Source organism: Lepidothrix coronata, unplaced genomic scaffold (genome assembly GCF_001604755.1).
Source record: "Lepidothrix coronata isolate B3197 unplaced genomic scaffold, Lepidothrix_coronata-1.0 Scaffold57, whole genome shotgun sequence".
In the NCBI taxonomy this organism is placed as follows: domain Eukaryota; kingdom Metazoa; phylum Chordata; class Aves; order Passeriformes; family Pipridae; genus Lepidothrix; species Lepidothrix coronata.
Window position 1 is genome coordinate 3,646,097 of NW_016690237.1, and position 27,258 is coordinate 3,673,354.

At 37.1% G+C, this 27,258-nt stretch overlaps 1 protein-coding gene across 1 annotated transcript in view; it reads right to left on the reverse strand.

Moving 5' to 3' along the window:
• Positions 1 to 16,738: 16,738 nt before the first annotated feature.
• The window catches only part of FAM155A (family with sequence similarity 155 member A), a 458,504-nt gene continuing 447,984 nt past the window's right edge, over positions 16,739 to 27,258 (reverse strand). Inside the window, exon 3 of the mRNA XM_017816592.1 lies at positions 16,739 to 17,416. Within this exon, the coding sequence (XP_017672081.1) occupies positions 17,121 to 17,416 (296 nt within the window). The 3' untranslated portion in view covers positions 16,739 to 17,120. The remainder of the gene's footprint in view (positions 17,417 to 27,258) is intronic.

Genomic DNA, 27,258 nt, shown 5'->3' on the forward strand with positions numbered 1-27,258 from the left:
AATTTGTCTGTAAGAAGGGAAATTTAGCTTATCTTTGGATGACAGAGTAATGTAAATGTATTTGACTTTGGAAATTTGGCTTTGTCCAGGGACAAGACACAAAACAGTGTGTGTGTTGGGGGGCAGTAAAAAGCCCAAGAAAACAACAGACTTCATAGTCACAGGAATTTCTACACCAAATCACACAGCTGGACTATCAGTTTCCTACCTTGTACCTAACAAAACTTCAAAAGGATATTGAAGAACACTTAATAGAAAAAATGGTAAATATCTAACTCAAAGTGTCATTCTATAAGGTTCTGTCTTATCTTTATGTTACCTCATGTTGGTTGAGATGATCTCATTATTACCGTTTTTTCACATCCTGTTAACACCACTGTTTCTGAAAGTGACTTTCATCAGCAAACAGGGCTCTGAGTACAAAAGTGTCTTATTTCTGTTCTCTGAATCTGATGTCCTTCAAGCCTATTGGAGGGTGGATTTTTTTTGCTGTAACTGGTATCAGGGCTTCCAACAGTTCTTAGTCTGCTCTCTCTCTTTTTTTTTTCCATGTGACTTTTCTTAATATTTCTAATTATTTAACTTTTGTTTTGCAGAGATTCTTATTATGTCTTTAGTTATTTTCATAATATTTTTTATTTTTTTTTTGACTTATGTCATTTTCTTTTTTTAAGACAAAAAAAGTGTAGCATAATCAGAATACACGATTCCCATCAGATTATGTATAATAAATATATTCTTTACATCTCTGTTTTGTTGTCTTGTTTTCCAGTTAGCTGTAACACAACTAAGTATAAGACAGTTTCACGGGAATAGAAAGGGATGGGAACTGAGACTGAAAGATCTACAGGTAAAGATTGAGATGTAATAGACCTGGAAGAAAAACAAAATTAAATATAAATTATATAAATTAGGGAAGTTTCTCTTTTGGTCCAAGCAACTTCTCCTTCTAAAAGTCAGTGGGGTTTAAGATCTTAAAACACTTTTGAAAAAAAAAAGTGCTGATGTCTAGTGACACCTCAATAGAAACATTCAAAATGAAACAAACATACAGACCAGAGCTTTCCATCTTTATTTTTCAGTGTGATGATGAAGTTGAAAGTCAAGCTGCTGTTATGGGGCTCTTAGCTCTTTAAAATCCAAATGACATAAAAGGGAAGGGGCGGAATCTCTTTCTCTGCTTGCTATAGCTTTGCAATATCTTCCTCAAAGCCCTGAGAAAAAAGAGAGAAAAAAAGTACCTTAGGTTGAATTTTTATTAAATTAGATATTTTACTTGAGTAGGAAAGGCAATTTAAAAATCCATATAGATTTTTTGCAGGAATGTTGACTATGGTCACTGTCTATAAGGCTGAAAATACCACATGAATAATAAGCTATCTACAGGCTCTTTGGGAGACAAAGTACATCTTTCAGCAGAACATATTTTTTTCAAGGTTAGCTGCTCAGGACCTAATGAGATGAAATATATATTTAGAAGTATGAAATGGTTTCATCTGGTTTTAACCATGGCAAACAACATAGTATAATAGTCACCACAGAGATACCTTTTTCTGCCTTCTGCTTGTAGCCCATTTTCTGTAAGCAGCAGCTGCTTCTGGAGAGTTGATGGAGCAGGCTAAGTTTATGAAAGTTTATGATTGCCACCTGGTGGTTAGTAAAGAAAATCAATTAGTTTTTGGAAGCTCCAGGATTATTAAGAAATAGTGTTGAAGCCGCTTGAAGCAAGTAATATCTTGAGGAAAAGACAGCTGAAATTATGCAGAGAAATGTGTGCAAAATTTTCATTCATTCTTTTCCTCACATTTTATTGTTTTAAAGAATATTTAGATGTGAAAAGAGAAACCAATATATTGAACACAGGAACTTAGATTCAGTCAATATGTTATTCATGAGAGGTTCCCTGAACTAACTTCCATCAACATACATGGACAGATTTTTCTTAACAGCTGGAGTTTGCATGTAGTGAAATTTATAAACAGTAACACTGTTTACAAACAATCAAAACCAACAATAAGCCTTGGCAAAGTTCTTTTCCTGCATTTACTGTGCATCTTACATTCACAATTTGATTCTATAGGAATTTCTGTTATGGAAATAACAATCAGAGCAAGAAAAGTTTTAAAGCGGTAAAGTTTTAAAATGCTGGATTACATATCTCCCTTCTAGTTTTTGATGAACTTGGTATAATTCACTATTCAGGCTTACTGTAGTGAAAAAGTAAAGGAAATTGCATTATTAAGTCACCAGTAAACACCCAACTTTTTGAAATAACAAGCTAATGGTACTTTAACTAAAAGAAAATTAAATTTATGACTCTGAGATCACTAAGCCATTTGAAAGTAGATAGAACTGTCTAGAATTTTTTTCTCCAGTGATTAAAAAAAATAAAAACCATTCAGGTTTAAAGAAAAGTTTTGAATGCAAAGTAAAATGTTGAGATTTGGAAATCCTGTGCTTCATGGTAGATGGAATATCTGACTCTACCTTCCTTTTCTCTGGGTCATGAGCAGGCACATCCCTGGATGCTCACCTCTTGGAAAAATGAGGTAATGAGTCATGAAGTCCCTGGATGTGATAGGTAATGTGAAATATGTTACAGAAAGATCCTGAGACTTGGAGAAGAAAAAGGATATGAAGGAAGCAAATTTATCTGCCCTCTTGACTATTTAATTCCTGTTCCCAGTCTCTTCTTTTCTGTCCCCATTAATTTGGAACTGCGGTCATGTCCCACACAGTTCCAAAAGAAGGAAAACGTCAGGAGGACGGTGTCCACTAGCCTGAAAACGAGGGCACTTGCATGAAGGATGCACATCTCAGCCACAGGAAAAAATTAAACCACCGTCACCTATGTGCTGCATGCCTTTAAACAACTTTATTCAAAATAATTATGAGAGTGTGCAGTAATACAAGGAGGACAAGAAGAAAGAAGATGAGACAGAGAATTAACTCACCACTGCTACCCCCAATATCAGAGAGATGGTTAAATTTCCTCTCCCTCATTTCAGTTCAATACTTGGGCATTCTCATATAAAAAGAGGAATTATATTTTATATTTTCCCTTCAGTGTTGAATATGGTATCCAAATCCTGGGGATTAAATAATTGCAAAAATATGGAATTATTATGTATATTGAGAAGAGGGAACATTTGTGTTTCCTCTGAGTAGCTTAAACAGTTTTCTGAGTATATTTATATTGAATGAAGAACTTTATTTTCCCATATATGTTATAGATCCTGTTTATCTGACTCAGAGCAGTAGTTTTGCTGTAGAGCTAGTAGTAGATGTCAGCCAGGAACTGCAAGCCTCAATTTGCATTATAGATCTATTTATTTAATTTATTATGCTTATAATGGATAGATTAATGCATTTTACTTAGAGTAGAAATTTATTTATTCTGTTTTAAAATTTGGCACTTCAGGGACATCTCTTAAGAAGTGAAATGAGATATGAATTATAAATGAGACAGCACCAACCCTAAGTGAGAACTTCGATTTCTGGAAGATAAGAGAAGAGATTGTTCAGCTCTAGATCTTTGATTCAATTGCATATAAAACAGGACCTGGCAGAGAAACTCATTTTCAGGTTTCTAAATGTTAAACTTTACTGGGAAAGAGACTGTGCATACCATATAGAACATTTGTTTCCTATCCATCTTTGCTTTAACAAAATATTGTGTCAGTTCAAAGGCAGGATAGATTGGTGATATGCTGAACTTAGTGCTCTAGCTGAAGATGAAGTAAAAAATTCTTAATTGCTTTCCTATGGGTATTTTTTTCCCAAAATTCTGTGCTTCTGGAAGGTATCAGCATCCATGACACCTCATGTAATAGTGATACAGAAAAAAGACATCCCAAACCCCCATGAAACTAGTACTACCTAGAGAGCCTCCATAGAGCACCACTTCCTGACTGCAGTAGGATTCCTCCTACTCGTGAAACCAGCCCCTTGAATAACCAAAAATTGCCTACACCTGCAAGTAGACAGTCCCAATAATAATGAAGCCAAGAACCACATACTGGTATTATAAGGACAAAAAGTTTCAGAATTACTTATTTCAGACAAATCAGAGTCACTTTGATCCTATTGTGTTCCATCCAATGGGGTGGGAATAAGTTTGTGACTAGATTTAGGACCTAGAGGATTTGAGCTCTATGGATGACTCAGTACCAAACAAGCCATCATGCCAATTTCCTTCTTTTCCCCTAAAACCTCCAGGTTTTTTTAATTCACATTAGTCTAAACTGACTTTGACACGCATTCCATGTATCCTTTGATATTTCAAAACACTCGGATTTTGGATTCAAATCCTAATACACATTCTGGTTTTGTTGCAAGGTTGATTTTTACAGCTCTGTGTGGAAGACCTGGATTTTTATAATGCTGTCATAACCCCAAGACACTACAAAGTAAATATATAATTATATATCACTTTGACAAAGTAGTAATACATTGTATTCCTACCATATATTCAGTAACTGATAGAAAAAAAAGATTGATTTGATTTGAAGCTGATACTGATTTTTCCCTATGTGAATATAATGGTATGCATAATAAAGTTAATATTGACAAAAGAGGTGTACTTTTTATACCATACAATTTGGATCATTTAAAGTAAGTTTACTGAGTTCTTACTGTGGCACTAAAATAGCTTTGCTGTATCCTTCAATCTTTAATTACAGGTTGTTTATTTTCTACCAAATGGGAAATTCTTATTGCCTCAGAAAAAAGGGTTAGTAGACTCATTTGTGAATTATATTTTTAAAGTTAATAAGTGTCTTTTTAATTTTTTTTTTCTTTTTTTAAATTGGGAGCTTAATCTCAGAGCAGTGCGTTATCAAGGAGAAGAGGACTGGTCAACTTATAAAGTGAAGGAATTTTCCAGAGCAGCCTGAAAAATTAGTTTCAGTAGTAGTAGAGGAGGCCTTTAAAGTGACGAAAACCCCCTTGAACACAACTCTGAAAAAACAAACCCCTCAAAATTACAAATAATTTTTATAATTACAAAAAAATACTAAATTTGTATTTGTTTGGGATTTGTTTGGGAAATTTGGCTGTCATTTTAAATTTTGTTCTTACATTCTAGATTTTCATTTGCTAATAAGCTAAACACGGGCTCCCACTTATCTTTTTATTGTTACCTACTCTGTATTATTAAATTTTATACAGGATTGTATGCCTATGTATAGTAGTTCTCTTAGTTTCAGACTACTTATCCCTGTACTATTTTCAGCTGTATCTTCAGTTTTAGCTGTTTCTGAAACTTGTATGCTATTCTGAATTTAAGTTTTCTTTAATTCAAACTTCTATCCTGGTAGCTTTCTAAAATATACCATGGAAGCCATGGCTTGTCTGAAGTACCTGAGGAGTAGCATAAGTAGAGTAAAATGCTTAACTGTCCTTGTGAAAAAAAATTTACCTGATAATCTTTACTAAATCCCTGTTAGATGAAAAAAATGTTAAGGTGAAGAAGTTTATGCATTTGACAAGGAGATGTATTCCTGTTCTGGAATGAAAAAGATTTCTAGGAGTGCAAATCTGTCAAACTACTGAACCTCAAGGCAGGGACTGGGGGAGCAAAGCCCCACCCATCACAAGTGAAGATCAGATTCAAGACCACGTGAGGAACGTGAACATGCATAGGTCCATGGAACCAACCAGATGCATCCCAGGCCTCTGAGGGAATTGACTGATGTAGTTACCACTCTCCATGATATTTGAAAAGTCATGGCAGTCAGGCAAGGTCCCAGTATCTGGAAAAAGGGAAATGTCACACCCATTTTTAAAAAGGGTAAAAGAAGATTCTAGGAACCACTAACCAGTCAGCTTCACCTCTGTGCCTCGTAAAATGATGGAAAAGATCCTCTTGGAAGTTATATCAAAACATATGGAAGACAGGGAGGTGATTTGAGACAGCCAATATGTCTTCACTAAGGGCAAATCATGCCTGATTAATCTAGTGGCTTTTTGTGGTAGAGTGACTACATCGGTGGACAAAGCAAGAGCTACAAATATCATTTACTTGGACTTTGTAAGGCCTTTGAAATGGTCCCACACAACATCCTTGCTGTTACATTGGAGAGATGTGTGTTTGAAGAATGGACTGTTAAATGGATAAGGAATTAGCTGGATGGCCATGTACAAGGTCTTACAGTCAGTAACCAAGTATCTGAGTGGAAAACAGTAACAAATGGTGTCCCTCTGTGGTCTGTACTGGGACCTAATCTATTTAGACACAGAGGGATTGAGTCCAACCTCAGCAAGTTTGTGTCTGACACCAAGTTGAGGGGTAAAATACGCTTGAGGGAAGGGATTCAATCAAGAGGGGCCTGATGGCCTTGAGTGGTGGGCCCCTGTGAATAGTTAAACAGGGCCAAGTGCAAGATCCTACACCTGGGTTGGGGCATTCCCCAATATCAACACAGACTGGCGGATATATGAATTGAGAGCAGTCATATAGAGAAAGGCTTAGGGACATCAGTGCATGAAAAATTGTACATGAGCCAGCAATGTGCTCTTGCAGCCCAAAAAGCCAATTCTTTCCTGAGCTGCATCGAAAGAAGAACGATGAGCAGGTGAAAGCCCTACTCTACTATCATGAGATGCCACATGCATCTGGGGTCCCCAGTACTAGATGGAGTGTATCCAAAGGAGGACTACAAAAATGGTCAGAGGGCTGGAACACCTCTCCTACGAAGTTAGGATGAGAGCATTAGGGCTGTTCAGCCTAAACGAGAGATGACTCCTTGGAGACCTTATTGTATCCTTACAAAATATAAACAGGGCTCAGCAAGACTGAGAGACTGTGTACCATGCCTGCAGTAACATCACAACAGGGGAATGTTTTTAAAGTGAAGGAAGGTAGGTATAGATTAGAAACAAGAAAGATTTTTTTTTTTTTACAGTAAGAGTGGTAAGAATCTGGAACATATTGCCCAAAGAAGTTGTGGATACTCCATCCCTGGAAGTACTCAAGGCTGGATGGAACTCTTAGCAACTTGGTCTAGTGGAAGGTGTCTCTTCCCATGTCAGGGGAGGTTGGAACTAGATGATCTTTGAAGGTCTCTTCCAACCCAAACTATTCTACAGAATATTAAACAGGAGGCTGTAGTAAGAAAGTGGGCATGGTCGAGGACTGGATAAGCTAAATGGGTAGAATTGATGAACACATGCTTGAAAAAAATTTTGCTTGCTTGGTCTGGTAAATGCATTCACTTTTGAAGAACATGGTCCATTACTTTCAGTTTAGAACATAGACTAGTATAATCCTGTGAAGTTTTATTAAGAAAAGTGGAATAATCCAACCTTAAGCTAAAAAAAGATCGAAAATATGTTATAAAGGGAAAAAAAAGAATTACAGGGTTCTAGAAATAACCTTAAATATATATCAAAACCTTAGTGAGTATTACTTTGGTTTACATGTGCTCTGTTTCCTTTTTCTCATCCCCGTGTGAAAAAGTCCAGCCAGAAAAAATATTTTATCATGTGCTCCAAGCGGTTTTCTTAGAATAGGAATCACATTTAACTGGCATTCGCTTCATACCTGATGGGGTTGCATACATAAATTGAAACCTTGATCTCAAAGCAGTGGGGGAGACCTTGACCATAGGTTTGAAACAAAGTGGATTCCTCACATCTCCTCCTAAGAAGCCAGTGACCTAATGAAAAACTGGCATCACTGGTCATCAGATTTTAATTTACCGAGTCAGTGAAATTGGTCTCATTCGCAGTGTTGGATGTTATTCATGGCAAGGAAAAATATGGATTCAAGACAGACATTATGACATGAAAAAGGAGTTTGTAATAAACCTGTATGTTTAAATAGAGCAGTTTATTCACTCATTGCATATACCTACCTGTGTCAGAAGCTGGGTAGGTCAAAAAAGCAGGTGTCTGTGAAGGTGTGAGGAGCAATCTCAGGTTACACATCTGTGAGTAAACTGTGAGGCTTCTGGTTTATTTTCTCACCATATTTACAGCTTAGATTGTTACAAAATACTTTTTATTTTCATCTGTTATTTGCTGCAGTACGTTATGCCATCTTCACTGTATTTTGATTCATGTTATCAAAGGGGTCAGGATTGACTTCCACAGACGCATTGCTATCATTTACTGTCACCCAAAATAGTTCCTAAAGCATTTGAAACCTGACTTGTAAATGTCTCTGGACTCACCTCTTTGAACTGTTGTTTTGTTGTATATCCCTTTTGAGAAAAACCAATCCTTGTGCGACTAGACAGAGAAGTATCTAATACCATTTATACATTCAGATCCTCACTGTAAACTGCTGAATATCCCATAGCTAATAAATGAACATGTATTTTTGTAGATGTTGCACCATCGAACTTTGACATACACATGTTCTAAAAATTAAATGTTTTTCTTTCATGGGTATTATTTTTCATTTCTCCTAATTGTATTCCCTTCATAAGAGATCTGAGTTGAACATCTATAAAGTACTGATGCTGTGTTATACAGCACAGTCTGGAAAAAACAGTTGAACATGATGAAATTACTTCAATTTTTATATTTTTGTTAAGGACATTTTATGAAATAGGTAATTGCAGTCCAGGCTAGAACATAAGAGTTTGGAATTTTTTTTCCATTTTCTTTTTCCTTTGAGAAGAAATTTTTTTTAAGTTTAAGCATTATTTAAAATCATTATTCCCCCCAACACCTTGGATTTAATTTCATTCACAAATCCCTGACCCAAAAAGTCAGACTCACTGTTTGCATCTTTAAATTTATTCTTAATATAGCATTATTTTTAGTATTTTTTTCACAATCTTCAACAGTTTCTCCTGTCATTTTGAAAACAAGTTTTTCTGTGAGTCATTGTAATAAATTATTTCATCAAAGTTCTCTGTAAAAAATTAAAGATAGTTTTAGTTGCTTAACTAAAGTAGCTATAATAATACAATATTTAATATATTATTACAATTTACAGCTTTTTTTTTTTTTTCTGACAGGACCATATAGCCCTCTTTTCAATGCTAAGAATCATAGGACATTCCATATAGTTAAAAAACACGGATGCCAGTTTAGCTCATTTCAAATAAAATCCAGTCCTTAACTCTGAAGAAAGAAAAAAAACAACAAATAACAAGGGAAAAGGAAACGAGATTAAACACAGTTAAATAAATATGCTTTTAACATGAGTTTTCTGTCATACAATTTGGGAATAACAGAAGAGTAGAATAGTTTTAATTGCAAATCTCTTAACATAAACATGTAATTTGTAGCTGCATAGTTCAATCTGAATCTTTAAAAGGCCAAAAATCTGGTTTTGAACAAAACAAAAGAAAACAAATGAAACCAAGCAGCTTCTGAAGAACTACATAAATAAATTGTCATTAAGGGTTAATAATAAAAAATGGAGTTATGAGAATTTTTTAATTTAATTTTCACTTGTAGGAGTGAAAATATTGTAAATTTTTTCAGTCTTTTTTCTTGTATTTATAATCCTGTGTAAGTTTTTGCATATTCAAACCCTGAATGAAACTTCTTAGAGTTCAGAAAAAGAAAGGTCTATCAAATCAAAGCTCAAGGCTTTGGCTCAACATGACTTTTGCATAGAGCTGCAGCTAATTATTTGACCAAACCCTTGGACAAACCTTAGGAACATTTCAGTCTTTCAGCTGATCACATGTTTATTTATCTTATCAATATGAGTTTATCTTTGCTCATAGGGATCTTGGGCTTTCCAAATCCTCCCTGAAGTTAGTGAAAGGACTTGCTCTGAAACTGGCAGGTTTTGATCCATAGCATTAATCCTAGTTCCATCTAAATGAAAAGCATGAATCCCATTGAATTCAGTGGACCTGTGGACTAATGATGAATAGGAAACAATGTGAGAACATCTCTCTGTGGATGAAAAAATAAATACTTTTTCTTTATTAGTTGTTTTGGGGTTTTTTAAAATTATTTGTTTTGTTTTGTTTTTTTTATCCTGCAAGTGTAGGAAATAGGAAATAGGAAAACTCTACATTTCCTCAAATATATTTAATTACCAGAGAGCTACTAAGACAAAAATATGCTCTATTTCAGACTGGTGATTCTGTTACAGAAAGGGAAAGGTGGACGGAGGGAAGGAGCGGGAGAAAGGCAGACAATTTTTTTTTATTCTACCTTTGTTTTTACTGACCTTCTCCAAAACCAACAAAAAATAGTGACTATTTTTCTCATTGGTCACAGGCCTGATATCTTTCAACTGACGTAGCTGCTCTGCTTTCTTTTCAGAGTTTTCCTAGAAAACCAATTAGTAGCTGATGATTGTCAAGTACCACTACTACACAGAAACTTGGTCTTGTAAAGTGCCAGGTGCTCTTCATCATCAGATGAAATAACTAGAACTGAGCACACTTGATTGAAATCCTGTATTCCCTTTGGAAATTACAATAAAGGCTGTCAAAATTAGGTAATGCTACCAGGTTATTGACTGCTTGATATATAATTTATCGACATTCCTCGGAGGAGGAAAAGAGTGTCTGTCTCTTGTATGTGTGTAGTAACCAGACCTTGTATATTTTTACTAGACCAATTATTAGTTCATTTATTTCTGTCTACTGGAGCAACACCATAAAAGAAACTAATAAAAATAGTTTTTCCTTCACATTTGATAAGAGTAGATGGTTAATAGAGAGGACTGCTAGGCATTTAAAGGAAACTCTTTCACTGCATTTTAGCTGGTATCATGTTACCACTTCATCCTACATCTGCAATTTATGCAAAAAAGCTTGTGGAGGAGCCTCAGTCTAATAAAAAGCCTTTAGAAACATGAATCCTAGGTAGACATAGGAACTTACTGAATGCTTAGAGAATGACCCCAAGATAGAAGGACTAAAATAAGACTATCCCATTCAGTGTATAACATTGGCTTAGGTGGTACATTCCTCAGTAGATTATTGGTTTGTATCACTGATTCCTATCATGATCATGCTTCATCCAGCTTAATTCAGAGCTGTATATTCACCACTTATAAGATACATAAAAGTTTGGTGCTGCAATGCTCAGTGTTGTCCTAACTAAAGACACATTCTTTAGTAGTCTGTGAAGATATATCCCTCTGCTTCCTGTTTATCCCTTTAATGGAAAGTACTCTTCTTCTTTCTTCAATTTCCCTCACTGCCAAAGACTTGATGGAAAGATTTGTATGTTTGTGTTAACGATGTCCTAGCTGGCAACCTAGTCTTCACCCAGATATCCTCCAGTTTCCACTGGAGTAGAACATCACATCTTCTTTTCTGCTTATCCTACCCTGAACAATAAATCCCGGCAAAATCATAGAGGAGGGCAGCTGGGAGCAGTAGTGTCAGAAGGTCTGTAAAGAGATTTCATGAAGACTCATTGATAAACCTCTTGCCCCTTCTGCTGAGATAATTCTCGGTGTGAGAATAGCAAAAGGGTTTAGACGCATACACAGCTGGCAAAATCTTCACTCTTCCTCAGAGGGTTGGTTCCAAAACATGTTAATCCTGTTTCACCTGTTTGGGGTGTCCACTGCACATATCGCATCTAAAGCACACTCGTGTTTCTTCTGATCTGTGTAATGGAGCCTGACTGAGACTGAAGGTGTAAACAGGGCAAACACATGCCCCTCTGAAGAAGAAACTGAGTCACTTCATGTGTGTCCAAGAGACAAACATGGTGTTAGGAGAATGAGAAGCCTAGAGATTGGACTGAAGTGCTGAAGCAGAGTCAGCACTTTGAAAATAGGCTCTCCCCTTGGACCCATGACTGAGACCTCCTGTGCCACTGACACCCACTGGAACTGCTGGGATGAGGTCTGTGTTGGGATCTTCCTGCATAAATCAATGATTTCAAGGAAAAGTTCAGAAGACTAATAATTAAAATCATAGAAGACAGTATGGTGGAAAGAATAACAAAATATGCCCCTTTCTCCCAAATTGTTTACTTTTTTATAATATCTATTTCTACTGCTGAAATTCTGCTTGGAAATTTACACTCCATAGTAAGTAATATAAATACAGTAATTTTGCCCTATTTATTTTCTCCTTTGGCATTTTTTCCCTTAAAATACAGTACACTGTATTTTAAGAATTGTAGAGAACATACATTTATGTCTCTCTCTTTTAAAATAGTACTATTTCTATATAGATATAAACCTACACATGCCTTTTTTTTTTTCATCCCTGTTTTATTTTGAAGAATTATAGCTGGTTTCTCAGATGGGTTTTCCAAGTTGGCCAAAACTTTTTTCCCCAAAATCACTCACAGTAAGTCTTTCTTCTTTCTTCTCCCTTCAGGGAAAGATCAAGCTTGTTAACGTGTGAAGAAATGTTGGAAAATACTGGACACCTAGAGGTCTTCAGTAAACGTACTTGCTCAGAGTTGCTGTAGAAGATGACGACAAATTAAATCCCTCAGTTGAGATGATATGTGCTCCAGTCCTAACTCCCATCCAAAAATCTAGCTTTACTGAGAACTATCATATTCAGAACTGGACATATTATTTTCCCAAGCTTTTCTAAAATACCACTGTTTCCTGACAGCTGCTAACAGATGAAAAACCCTCTTTTTACCCCAGAAAGGCTATTTAATTTCATCTCCACAATGACAAAGTTTCTGGTAGTTAGTCCTCTGTGCTCCTAGTTCGATTTTGAAACCACTCCGCCAAATTAATATGAGTAGACAATAATAAAAAACCCAAAACCATTCAGCAGTAATATGCTTTTGCCAGTCTCTTATTAAGACTCAATTAGCTAGGGCTGAACCCAGTGATCCTCTGTTTATGCACTATGTCCATGAGCAATTCCTGAGTAAAGATTATGGAACAAAAAATGGAGACCTATGTGCTACCATGAATTTTTTGTAGGAGTGTGCCTTTGCCTGTATCAGGGCCCACTGAAGTCACCATGACTCTGAGCCCAGCTCGAAGCCTGTCTGCACTGGTCTTATCACTGACAGGATATACAGTGAAAGCTGCAGTAAGGATCAGGTGCCTTCACAGATTCCTTATTTAGTTGATTCTTTACATGTATTTTGAAATTTCCTAACACAAATTTTTTTTCACTTTCCTTAAAGCTAGCTCTATTCTGCAAATGAGTTTTGCTTGTGCTTTGGATAGTCACCTAATACAGATTTCACTGTGTAAATTTGTGTGCATGTACATAAGCTGTCTTCAGCTCTCACACAAGCATGTATCTTCTGTGCAGAGAGGCAATGCTTACCAAAAGGGCATTCATTATCATAACAAATACAGAGAGAGCAAAAGACAATGTCCTTGTCCCTCACTTTTTAGTAGAAGAATATAACTACATAAGCTGAGAGCCCCAATATGTACCAGATGAAACCTGCCATCTCTGCTGTTTGAAATACAGCTCTCATTCTTTCTTCTTTAATCATGTAGAATAGCATTAAACTCTTAAGAAGAAATTTTTTTGTTTGGTTTGTAACTATTGTTCCACAAATTCTTTGGCAGCTGATGACTTGGTTTTATCATTTATAGAGCTAAAACTTCATTCTAGAATTTTGTTGGTTTTTGTCTTTGAATTATGGTGTGCAGAAGGACAGCCTTCACCTGCTATATTAAAATAAATAAAAAAAAAAGAAAAAAGATACTGTCTCTTTAATGAAAGAAAAGCATTAATATACTGTATTACTGAATGCAAATGCAATAAAGAATAACATATAGCTCTGGTTATGTTATATGACATTTGGCTTAGAAGTATTAACATATTGTACAAAATCTGGATTTTCCCTATTGCAGAAAATAAGATGATAAAAGACATGGGAAATATCTTTCTTCCATATGATCATAAAATAAATATTATTTTTTCTTTTTCTTCTCATCAGTCATTTGCAGAAATATTTTAGTATTACTTCTTTGTTAAGCCAGCTCTTTATCATGTATGTATTAGGCATACAGTACAAGGAGAAATGGAACAAGATGGCAGTTATAGCAGTGGCAAGATGCAAATTTATTCTGGAAAAAAGTAATATGTGCACAATATCAAGCATGCTTAAGTTTGTGCCAGGAAAACTATTACGAATGAAGAATGGATGGAATGGAATTTTGCATCATACATGATTACATGTTGCTTAACTTCATAGAAGAGTCTTTGTCTACTCCTGATGTCCCCAGGTGCCACCAAGAGAAGCTGCTTACCACACTGCTAGGGTGAAAATGGCAACAGATACCCCAGCAGTAGTCACTCCTGCAACATGACTCTTTGTTTCAGAAATTAAAGAAGTAGACCTCAAAAAAATGACAGAAAATTCACAGACCATTGAACTGCAGGCACTAACTCCAGGTGGGAAGAGTGGGACAAATTTATTACATGTTGTACTTGAGTAATAATTGAAAGTCTGTAGTTGTTTTCTACTTCATTTTCCCCAAGTTTAATTAGGCTACTTTATGCATGTGACGTCACTGTCACTGTTTTTCCTCCTGTCTCTCTCATATTGTATGACACATGACAGAGTGTAACCAAGCAGTGGAGGAGTCGTATTTTTCACTGACACCACTTGAAAACCATTTTATAGAAAAATAAGGGATGAAAGATGAAGAAGAGCATGAGAGAAGAAATAAAATATCTTAAAGATAGATCTCTACATTAACTCACCATGAGGTAAGAAAGAAATAATAACTTTTCTTCATGTGCCAATTCAATCGGGATGAACCAGACTTGCTACTGTATTGGTACAGTGTAAAAATAGATGACAGTGAGTAATGGTGTGAACAAAAAAAACCATGAGGAACATCACAGAAATGTATGTTGGATGGCCTTTGCACAGCAGAGGTAGATAAAGGTTATAACAAACTGTTTACTGACCATGTACACTTACTAGAATTAAGAGGTCAGTTGAACAAGAGCTCACCTAGTAAGAGCTTTCTCAGTAGTGTGACTCATCAGCTGTAGTACAGTACCAGAGCACTGCCCAGTTATTGCTCCATCACTTTTCAGTAACATCTCTGTCCTTTCAAAAGTCTACATTCTACCATTAGTTAAGGCTTTTTCTTTTGCATTTCTACATTTTTCCCCAGTTTTTCATCAGTTCACTACAATTAATACATGTGCCTCTAAAAGAAAAGAAAATAAATAAAAAGCACCATGTTTTATTGAACAAAATATAGCATGTGCAAGAAAGGGAAGGGAAGAATTATAGAAACAAACCAGTGCTGAAGAGTTTTGCATTAGCTGGTGCTTTTTGTTGTTGTCATATTTGCACAGATCATTTTAGGCTCCTCAGTCCGGGTTGTAGCAAAAGACTATCAAAACAAATGCTCTTGCAAAGTATTTGAGCTTTCGCAGCTTAACATGTGCATCTTGAACCGCTTAAGCAGCATGGTTATCTTCTTGTTTTTCTCCAGAATTTAACAGACCATAAAGTGTATACAAAAATGCATTATGCACCAGTGATTAAATGTTCTTACAACATTAATATTTATGAAGGGGTATTTCATAGCTAGAAAGTAGGTAACTATATTTTATTTCCTAAGAGAACATTTTCTATAGGTTTCCTTCGTTTCCCAGCTACACAGCAAATATCTCTAAAGTGCACTTCCCAAGTGTAGTTAGAGAATAGGAAGGAATGTAAAGTTTTTAAAAACAGCCCTTATTAACTTTTCCTTCCATTGATTCTACTGTAAACTCTAAAAAGCCTTTTAAGAAAGCAAATTCTCATACACTCAGCAGGTGAAATGTTCCCACAAAAATAAAAGTAAACAAATTAAAAACCACCCCAAAAAATGAAAAATCAGCAATCGTATTACAATCTTTTCTCTTGACTACTCGTATCCTAGTATATCTTTACTGGTTTTATTGCACATTTATGAAAATGGTTCTCCTGTATATTAAAAAAAAATAGTTTCTTTATCTGTGCTAACACATTCTTGTGCATCCTTAATAAACTAGAGTAACTTTCAATAACATGTAGATATTAGAAAAACAACGGAACCGGAACCAAAACCAAAGAGATACTTTGTATTGCAGATGCTCAAAGACTTCTAGTGTAGTTTTGTTGAGACAAAAAAGAGTTGGATTTTGGAAGTTCTTAGCTCCCGTTCCATATGGAAAGCTGCTGGTTATGTGACAGCAGGAGAACTCAAAACATGATTCACAATGAATGTCAACCCTTCACCTCCAATATGAAGGTTTCCCAACTACTCAACTTGCTGAGCATAACTGGTTTTACGTAGCATATCTATTAAAGGCTGCTCCTGTTCAACTGACCAGTGAGAAAGGACTGGACTTCTTCAAACGGGTATTGGAGCAACAGTTTGTTATATATTTCTTTACGTTTTTTAACTGTCCGATCCCACCTTTTAAGGAGAGCACTTGTTTGTTCAGCTAAAAGGAACCACCTTCATGCTCCTTTTGGGTTTGCTCAGTCAACTGTTTTGTGCAACAGTGGCAGAGGTACACTAGAATTGTGTACCCATTCATTGTGATTACACAGACAGAAGCAAATGTGTGTTGTCTGTGACAGGAGATGGGAAAGGGAAAGGAGATGAATGGTTCCCATGGGTAAGAGGACAGTAAGGTTTATTTGGGGTTTTTTTTGTGGTTGCCTTTTTTATTTTTTATTTATTTTCTATTTTTTGGTTAAATTTGTTTTGTTCTTTTTGTGGTTTTTTGTTGAGGTTTTTTTTGTGGGTTTTTTGTTGATTTTTTCTTTTTTTTTTCTTTTTTTTTTTTTTTTTTTTTTTCCTTTTTTTTTTTTTCTGCTATGTCATGGAATCATAGCAGTCATTCCTCTAATAGAAACTGACAGGACATAAAAGACAGAACTATCAGATGAACACACACAATGACTAGAAAGATATTGACAGAGAAAAGACTTAATTTAGCTTTGATAAACCGTCCCAAAAATAAAATCCTGTATTAACAAGTGCAAAAAAACAAACAAAAAAAGAAACTCCAAACATTAAAACACAGTGTATAAAATGGTGTGAGAAATTTAAGTCACCAAACAGCCTTTTAGTCAATAAAAAGCTGTGTTCATGTGTCCTTGTTTGGGTAGTGGCCCATCCTTTTCATTTTATCCAAAAGGTCATTCAAGAAGAGATCTGAGGGTAAAGCACTCAGTCTTTGCTGTTTTTGACTGTAGTCATTTGGGCCTGTTGTGTTTCTATCATGTAAAATGAATCCTTTCTTTTATTCCTCATTGGTTGAATTATCTTCCAAAGTTGTTATGCCTCCAAAGCCCAGTCCTGTTGAGTTCTGTGCTGCTGAGACTGTAAGTACTGTATGTAAGAGAATTAATACAAGAACACACAGTTTAAGTCTGCTGTTACACAGTCTTGATGCTGATGAAACTGTGAGCGATGTCCTGTGACACATTGTTGAGCCACTTGTTTTTATAGTCCCTTTGGATTGATGATCTGATAATAGTCCCCATCTGACATCACAGCATTCTGGTTCTGCATTGGTTGGATAGTTTTCATAGAGCCCTGTAGGGTAAACATAAAAGAAAAATAAACACTAGGCACAAAGATTGGCTGAAGTGGTAGCTTGAAGGAACAGTTGATGGTTTAGTCTGAACTATTGAATCCACGTCTTTGGGTGAGACTGAGGCCCTCAAAATGTCTGCCATTTTGTATAACTAGAGATGTTGAAGGAACATGCATCATCTAACAAGAAGCAGCATTAAAAGATAATTCAGAAGGAGTATGATGATAATCATGGTTTGTAAAGTAACAGCATTAAAAAGTAATTCTTGATATTTGAATGATAAGAGTATTTGAATTCTTCCTTTTTGGGGAGTAACAATGAATGATGAAGTAAGAAATAATCAATCAGGACGTTTCCACAAAATTTGAAAGGACCTTGAAATTCTTCTTTCAGTATATAAGCACATACCAGTAATACCATGATTCATGAAAAGACAGGCATTAAATAACAAATTGACGTACTGATGATATTGATAATATTGATTGTTTAACCAATGTAAATCAAACTGTATTACAGGAACAGCTTCCAAACAGAGCTGTTTTGGGTCTACTTTTTTACCCTGGATGTTGTCTTCAACACACCCCAGAGCTGAGAACAGTCTTTTCTTGCCATACAATAATTGGATTTCCTGGTATTTCTGACTATACATCTAGGCCATTTTTGCCTATGGAACTCTACTGAGTTACTCAGCCTGATCTGATTATGACTTTTTGAACACTAAGAGGAATTCTGTCTTATTGCAAATTGTCAATGCTGTCTGCATTACTATATAGGAGATCAACCAGAGTGTTCTGTTTGCTTCTCACATACTTTTTTTTCTTACAAATAAAAATAACCTAATTAGGATACTTAACTAATGTTCAAATGCAAGAATGTCTAAGATAATGGACAAACAACTTTTCTGCATTTAAACTGATCTTGGACTAAATTGTTCAGTAAATAAGATACTCTGTTGTAGAACTAGGTTTTAATAGGAAAAAGATCTATCTGTTCTGAAATATTGGGATAAAAATTTTGAAAGCAGCTTTACTTCGAACAAGAATTCATTTTCTCTAAAGCATTACAGCAACAATATTATTTTCAAAAAGCAATTTATAACATTCTTAGGTCCAAGCACCAGACTGCTTACATTCTGTAAATAATCTGTAAAGAAAAACAGCACAGCTTAAAATATGATAAAATGGAATTCTTTGGTTCCTACTTCCATAATATTGATCTACAACTAAACAAAAAGCTAGTTAGGTATGCTGAGCATGTTAAGATGCAAATTAAACCTAGACTAGCATATTTTTACATAGCTGACACAACAGTCTCCTATGCTATATATGAATCCAAGTGAAGTTGCATTTAGTTTTGTATTCAACAAAATTTTTAAAGATACAGGAGCGAGAGGAACTTGTTTCATGTTCTGTAAATTCAGTTTACTCTATGGCAAACCTGACCATTTTTGCACCTTTGAAGTCAGAATCTTAATGCAGCATTCCAATGCTTGAAAATTATTTATTCTCTCTCAGATCATAGCTGAAAGCACTGCATGTTTTTTAAGAAATTCAACTGCATTTTGGAACTTGTGGACAGCTGTTTATTGCAAGAATAATAAAGCAGTCTTATTGCTAACATCATATTTTCTGAGATGTATCTTTTGGCATTGGTGTGCATAAGTCTGTTTTGAAACGTTGCAACATACAGGCAGTGCCTCCCAAAGCAGGGAATTATACAATTTGTTCTGTGACTGCAGTAGCTCAAATGATTAGTAGTAATTGAAGAAACATAGAGAATGGTTAATGCTTTGATCTCACTGAGACTTGTTTGCTATTCAAACTATATTTTCTGCCTTTCTTGTTACAGGAAAATCCTGACTTTCTTTGAAATCAAAGATATGTATGCAAATTGGCAATCAAAATGTATTTAAATAGTTCATATGCACTTACTGAATTAAAAATAAATTGACAGCAACTCCACATTCAAAGCTGAATTGAATTTGTTCCTTAATACAAAATTCCATTTCCTCTTTATTTCAATTCAGTAATTGAATTTAAGTTTTGAATTTGTAGTTACATATTTAATAAACAATTAACTACAGAACTACTATTCATGTGACAGTGTAGAACATTTGGATAAATTCAGTTAGACCTTTTTCAGTGAAATAATAGTTCACAACACACATTCTTCACCATGTACTTGTTTGTAGCCACAAATATAAGTTTTTGCCCCTTGGATCTAATTAAGCAGTTTATTCAGTCAGAGGGTTACAAACCTGTGATTTACCAGAAACCCGGGGAAACTGTCTACATCAGTCACGGAAAACAAAGGAGAAAAAACCCTAGTTTGTTCTTTTATCAAAATATTCATAGAATGGCTTGGGTTGAAAGGGACCTTAAATCATCTAATTCCAAACCCCTGTTGTGGGTATAGACACTTTACACTTGACCAGATTACTCAAAGCCCCATCAAACCTGGCCTTGAACACTTTCAGGGATGAGGAATCTACAGCTTCTCTGGTCAACCTGTTCCAGTATCTCACCATGCTCACAGTAAAGAATTTTTTCCTAATATCTAATCTAAACCTACTCTCAGTTTGAAACCATTTCCCCTTGTCCTATCATCACATGCTTTTGTAAAAAGTCTCTCTCCATCTTCCCTGGATGTTCCTACCTGAACCTGAGTGTGTTAGCCCATGGAACTTTGTTTTCCTTGGGCTTCCCCCACCCTCAATAGATCAAGACTGCAAATGTTGCTTCGACCAATGGACATCTAAATTGCAACAATCAAGTCTCATCATCAGATCCAAGAGTGGTGACTCTGAACCCTTCTCTCTCCTTTTTTTTCTTTCTCTTTCTTCTCCTTTGGACGTTGTTTTAAAATTTGCCAAGTTCCTTATTCTACCTTAATGTTCTAAAGTTTGCAAGTTAAAGTTTGTTAGTGAACTCCCTGAGAATTTTGTTCTTTCTCCTGTGCACCACCCAGTCAAACAACCTTCATCTAAACCTGCTAAGTGAACTGGGACGTAACACTGGTCAAACTCCTTTTGATGCAGTCCAGGGCACAACTGGCTTTCTGGGCTGCAAGTGCACATTGTTGGCTCATGCCCAGCCTGTCATCCACCTGCACCCCCAAGTCCTTCTTGGCAGGGTTGCTCTCAATCTGTTCATCCCTCAGCCTGTATTCATCCAGGGGTCGCCCTGACCTAGGAGCAAGACCCTGTACTTGGTTTTGTTTAATCCACATGAAATTCCCATGAGCCCACTTCTTGAGTTTGTCCAAGTTTCTCTGGATAGCATCTCGTCCTTCAGATGTGTCAACCACACTGCTCAGCTTGGTGTCATCTGCAAATTTGCTAAAGGAAACACTTAATCCTTTTGTCTATGTCATTAATGAAGATATTTAGTAACACTGTTGCAGAAGGCCACTAGGCTGGTTAGGCAGGACTTGCCCTTGGTGAAACTACGTTGGCTGTCTCAAATCAGCTCCTTGTTCTCCATGTGCCTTAGCATAGCTTCTAGAAGGATCTCATGACGGGTTGGTAGTTCCCAGCATCCTCCTTTTTAAAGATGGGTTAAATGTCCCCCTTTTTCCAGCCGCCTGGGACTTGACCAGACTGCCATGACTTCTCAGATATCGTGGAGTGGATTGGCAACTACATTAGCAAATTCCCTCAGGACTGTGGGATGCATCTCATTGGGTACCACACACTTATGTACATTCAGGTTCCTTGGGTGGTCATGAACCTGATCTTTACTTACAGTGGGAGGGACTTTGCTCCCCTAGTCCCCATCCTGCTGCCCATCCACTTGAGAGGTGTGGGAAGAGAGGTTGCCATTGAAGACTGAGGCAAAAAGTTGTTGAGTACCTCAGCCTTCTCCTCATCTGTTGTTACCGGTTTTCCAGCACTGATTATCATGGAGGTACACCTTCTTTGGCCTTCCTTTTCTGGTCAACATACCTGTAGAAGCCCTTCTTGTTATTCTTTGCATCTCTTGCCAAGTTCAGTTCCAGCTTTGACTTGGCCTTCCTCACCCCATACCTAGACTACCCAATTTCATGCTCTTCCAAGGTTACCTGTCCTTGTTTCCATTGCTTTTGCTTCTTTCGCCTTAGTTGGACTTTTATTTTGTTTGAGTATTATATATAGGGATACGAAGTTTGGGATAAGAAATAAAAAGGATATCTGTATCCACCAAACCACCAAGGTTTCCCTGTTCCTCTTCTGTCTTCGTAGTTCAATTTGTAGACATCATTACTTTGTATTACTTGGATATTTGATAATTACATTTCTGAGACTGACTTACCAGCTGTTACCGGCTCAAAATGTACTTTGCTTTTCACTTTCTACTTACAATTCTCAGTTCTATGCCTTCATTTCCCAGCTCTTCCCAGCACTCAGCTATATTTCATCAGCAGAAATCTTACACCATATGGAGGTTCTTGGACCTTTAGTATAATTGAGGATCTAGAATTTGCCAGGAGACTTTGGTTTCAAACCATTCTCTGGATAGATATACTATGACTTACAAAGATCATATAAAAGCTAACTCTTTGTTTTGTTACAGGATAGGTTTTTTCCCACATACAAGTAACTTTTTGATGATCAGCACAGAAGTTATATCTGTAGGGATTGTGTGTTACTAATGCTGGGGCAAGAATTAAGGCTACTCATTTGACTGAGATTATGTTAATAGAGACATGAAGAGAGAAATCCTGTGTGTCCCAGTCAGCTGAATTATACTGAAAGAAAAAGGAGCAACATAACGAATATAGTATTCACTTTGTGCAGAAACAGCTTTGGGGGAAAAGCAGTAAACTGCAAGTTCTTACACAAGAATTGAAATCACAAAGATTGTCTACGCATGCATGGTCTGCTGATCAGCTGGATCACCAGCTAACTCAGAGAATGATGTGGTTTCTGCCTGAGTTCTTGCAGGAACCAGCCTGCAAAAGTAGTGGTTGAATTTCCACGTCTCTCAGCACTGTCAGGATATGTCACACATGTAGCTGGATTTGTATCTGAAGCAGTTGGTCTGACTTGGCCCACTTCTTGGTTTCTTTGCTACAGAAAGAGTTATGGAGACAGTATTCTGCATCATGGGAAACTGGTCTGGTTGATTGTCATTGCTAAATAAGAATTTTGTGAAGCCACAGAAATTAAACAGATTTTACGATACATAATGTTTTTTTTCCCATTTTTTTTCTGTGGAACTCTAAATTGTGTTCAGTTTTAACATAGATTTCTGATTATTTTTGAGAGGTGTATGAAGCTTCCTGTGCTTGAAGAAAAGCGTGAACTAGAAGAAACCTGATAAGTGGATGTAGAATACCAGAATTTTTGAATACTCCATTTTATTGTGAAGTCCAAAGTAAATGAAGTCTGCCAAGAGTGATCCATCCAGCAGGGACAACATTGTATGAGTTAATGCCAGAACTCTCCATGACATTTCTGTTTCTGAGGAATTATTTCTGAGATTTCAATATTAACATTTTCCAACTAGAGGAAAATGAGTCCTCTAGTCAAGAGGAAGAGAACACAGTAGATATATGACTAGATTTCACTGCTTGCTTACTTCTGATGTGGAAGCCAGCACTTTGCAATCTTACCCAGATAGTCTTCTCTATTTCTAAATTGCTGTGTCTATGACACATTATGATGCTTAGAAATATATTTAATACCTTTCATATTATAAAACGTAATAAAATGAAATGTAGAAGAACATTGGAGATAAATAAATTACTCTTTAGTTAAACAGATTATTCTTAAACTGGTGAATAAGACTTCAACTCTTTTGAAAAGATTATTTTCCACTATAGACTCCATTCCAATTATTGGAGGAGATCTGGGTCGCTGTGTTGCCGTGTTTTAAGGTTTTTTTATCACCATATGTTGGTTACTACTTCAGATGGTTACTTCTTGAACTTTTTTTCTGTGTATTTGTGTCCACATTCAAGAAAAATTTGTTGTGTTTATTCACCATGCATGTATTTTTTCCCTAATATATGCATAGGGTTAATTTCCTCCTGCTGCGATGTTACCCCTGTAAAACTGACTGAGCTGCTGAAAGTCAGAAAAATAAGTAAATAGCTGACTCTAAAAGCTATACAATGGAGCTTTTTATCTCTGCTGTTTTGAGATACAGAGTAACATGCTTCTAGAAAGCATTTGGTTTTTCCCACTCTCTCTGTAGTTTTGCTTCTATATGTACAATCCTTAATCAAAAGGATTTAGTATTGTGATATGATAGGAAAGGGTCATATCTAAGTACTGTGTCACCACAGAAAGTTCAGAATATCAATAGGTTAATTGCCTGGGTCATTTTTACAGGAGAACAATTGCAGCTAATAAACCTATTATTATATGGGACTTCATTTATGTGAAAGCTCCAATATTCAAGACTAGAAGAACACTAGATTCAAAAAGATGAGCTATTTAGTCACAGACTTTGCTGCAAAACCATGTCAAATTTTCCTTGTAAGCAGATCCATAGCTAGTAATAATTTAAACCATGCTTGTCAAACATAAAGGGATTATTCCTGCTGCCTGTGTTAGAGGTGCAGACAGGAGGCAAATGATACATTATTTTGAGGTATTTTTGGAGGAACAATTTGGATCAAATACGTGGGGTTTTTTGAGTTTGCCAAGAACAACATAAAGCAGATTGAATTCAGAGATTTTTCTCTACTTGAGTTGTTCAACAAAGGAAAGACAGACTATGACGCATTCTATATATCATATTTTCTCAAGGGAATTGCTTTTCAAATTGCACTGAAATCAGGGCATCTCTTTTGAAACAGACACACTATAGCCAAACCTGCTGGTAAAACCCAGACACACATCTGCCCCTTCAGAAGAAGGTGTAGTTTAAAGAATTTCTCCTAATATCTGTGCTGAGTTTTGTTAGCCATCAAACTCCTTCTACAGATTGATGAGAATTCTCAGTAATTATTCTCACTATGTCCTTAGAAACATTAGTATGTAGCATGACTGACAGTTTCATTTCCAGTGAAATTTTATTCTAAAGGAGAAGGAGTTTCTGAGGAAATGTTACTCTGCATTGATCACGTAAGTATTTGTTACGGCTATTTGACAAACACTGATTCTCACACTGTGTTCCAAGCAACTGAGAGGTTAGTCAGAACACATGAAATTAGGGATCTAAATTAATGTGAACTGAAAGGAAAGATACCGGTGATTTAAAACACCTGAATCACCTGTTCACTCACATTTTCTCTCCCTTTACTTTCTCCTTCTAATTGGAAAGTATCAGATGTCTGTTCAGCACAGGAGAGCAGACAAATTTGATTCTCTTCCTGATGTCAGAAGACACATTCTGACAACAGAAATTTAATCACAGAATATTCTGAGTTGGAAAGGATGCACAAAGATCATCAAGTCCGTCTCTTAAGTGTATAGCCCATACAGGAATTGAACACACAACCTTGGTGTTAATAGCACCATGCTCTAACTGACTGAGCTAATCTCAGTGTTACACTGCTCTTAGGAGGAACCAGTGGGTGACATGCTGGTTTTGGAAGAAGTTAATGCAACATAACTTTGCCTTGTTGCTGCTCAGTACATTGTCTTCCTTTCCTTCAAAGAGGAACTTTCCTTCTCCATTGAATTCCATGACATCTATTGTACAGGTAAAGAGTGTGAGCTAGTTATTTGGATTTCCTGCCTGATACTTGATACTGGGTAATGGCCCTGCTATGCCACAGGGCACAAAGACACCATAAGTTATGGTCAGTACAAAGAAGGCCATTAGAAACACAGTTAGCCCTAAATCTGCACTCTAGGGTGGTCCAGACTTGGCACACAGACAGCAGCCATAATAGGCTATGTCTGTATTAACAAGTAATTTTGGTAAGAGAAGAAGGTCTGTCCAGTGAAAGAGCTGGTACTGAGTATTTATCTTGTGTCAACCCTAAATGTCTCTGAAGGGATTTTAACTCACTCTAGCTCTAATCTAATTCTGTAGACCAAATGTGCATTGGTGGTTGGGGCATGCTAGTGTTGGTGCTGTAGCCCGTCTCCTTATTTAGTTTAATCCAAAGGAACTCAGTTCAAATCCTCCAAGACCTTTCTCCAGTGTAAGTCAAACAGCAAGAAGTATAAACAAGGGATTTGCTTCAAATGTATGCTCCTGAACTGGATTGCTAACGCAGATGCAACTGGACCCTCAATATTGGTGGCATATCCTGGCTGCTTGGAGAAGGGCCATGTGTGCAGATAAGAAGTAATGTTCTCTCCTCTCTCTTTGGGCATCTCTGCTGCTCATTTGGTTACTATATTTTCTCATGTTTTCTGGGTCGAGCAAACTGCAGGCCTGAAGGGATAGTTTTGGCTGTGAAGAAAGCATTTATGACCTCTGCCTCCTCCATCAATTTCCATTGGGAGATGGTAGCAAGCCAAACAAAAAGAGTTCATGGGCTGGACCAGTCCCAAGGCCACATTACTTTGGAAGGCACGGGAAAAGCAGGAGTTGTGAATTATTATCAGTCTTTTCCCAGTGCTTTGTACTTAGAATCTGTATTGGGTTTGCATGGCCTGGTTTTGGTGGGGAGCGCGGCAGGCGGGACAGCTAAAGTGGTGGCTTCTGTGAGAAGCTGCTAGAAGTAGGGGGGTTGGAACTAGATGATTTTTTATGGTCTCTTCCAACCCAGGCCACTCTATGATTCTATGATGATTTTATGTCCAATAGAGCCAATTGCAGCCAGCTCTAAGATGGACCCCTCACTGGCTGAGGCCAAGTCAATCAGTGATGGCAGTAACACTTCTGGGATAACACAGTTAAGAAGAAAAAAGGTTATTATACAGAAGTAATTGTGTCCAGAGGAAAGAGGAGAGAGAATATGTGAGAGCAATGGCTCTACAGACACCAAGGTCAATGAAGAAGAAGGAGAAGGAGGTGGTCCAGGCACCAGAGCAGAGATTCCCCTGCAGTCTGTGGTGAAGACCACGGTGAGGCAGCTGTGCCCCTGCAGCCCACGGAGATCCACAGGGGAACAGAGACCTGCAGCCTGTGGAACAGCCCCACACCGGAGCAGGTGGATGCCTGAAAGAAGCTGTGACCCCACAGCAAAGCCTGTGCTGGAGTAGGCTCCTGGCAGGGACCTGCAGACACATGGAGAAAGGTCGCCAAACTAGGGCAGGTTTACTGGTAAGACCTACGATCCTGTGATGGAGGAGGTAGAAAATCAGCCATAAAATTAAACCTAGGAAGGAGAGAGAAGTGGGGGGAAGGTATTTTTAAGATATGCTTTACTTCTCTTTATCCTATTCTGATTTTGATTAGTAATAAATTCAACTAATTTCACTAAGTCAAGTCTGTTTTCCCATGACGGTCACTGGTGAGTGATCTCTCCCCATCCTTATCTCAACCCATAAGCCTTTCTTTTTTCCTCTCCCCTATCCAGTTGTAGAGGGGAGTGAAAGAGTGGCTTTGGTGGGTATTGAAGAATACATCTGGTGCAGGTAGTTCGGTTTGCAAGGTGCAGTTCGGGATGCAGACTGAGATCTGGGTGGGAACTCAGAGAGAAAAGAGGCTGTGAACTGCCAGCCCTTTGGTCGACAAAAGGCACAAACTGGTGGTGCCAGTCAGGGTGGACACTGAGAGACACAGCAGGAATGGAAGACTCATGAGGAAGAGCCAGACTTGCGCATGGGTAGACTGTGAGGGTGTAAAAGCCCAGGGGTTCCTTTGCTGGGGGTCCTCCTCAGAGGCAACAGCTTGGGCTGTTTCTGTGTTACTGCACTTTATGGAGCTAGACATCTGAGACTCTACAATGGGAAGCCTGGGGTCAAATCAGTAAGGAAGCCTGGTCTGACTGCATGTGAGTGGGGTGTGTGGGG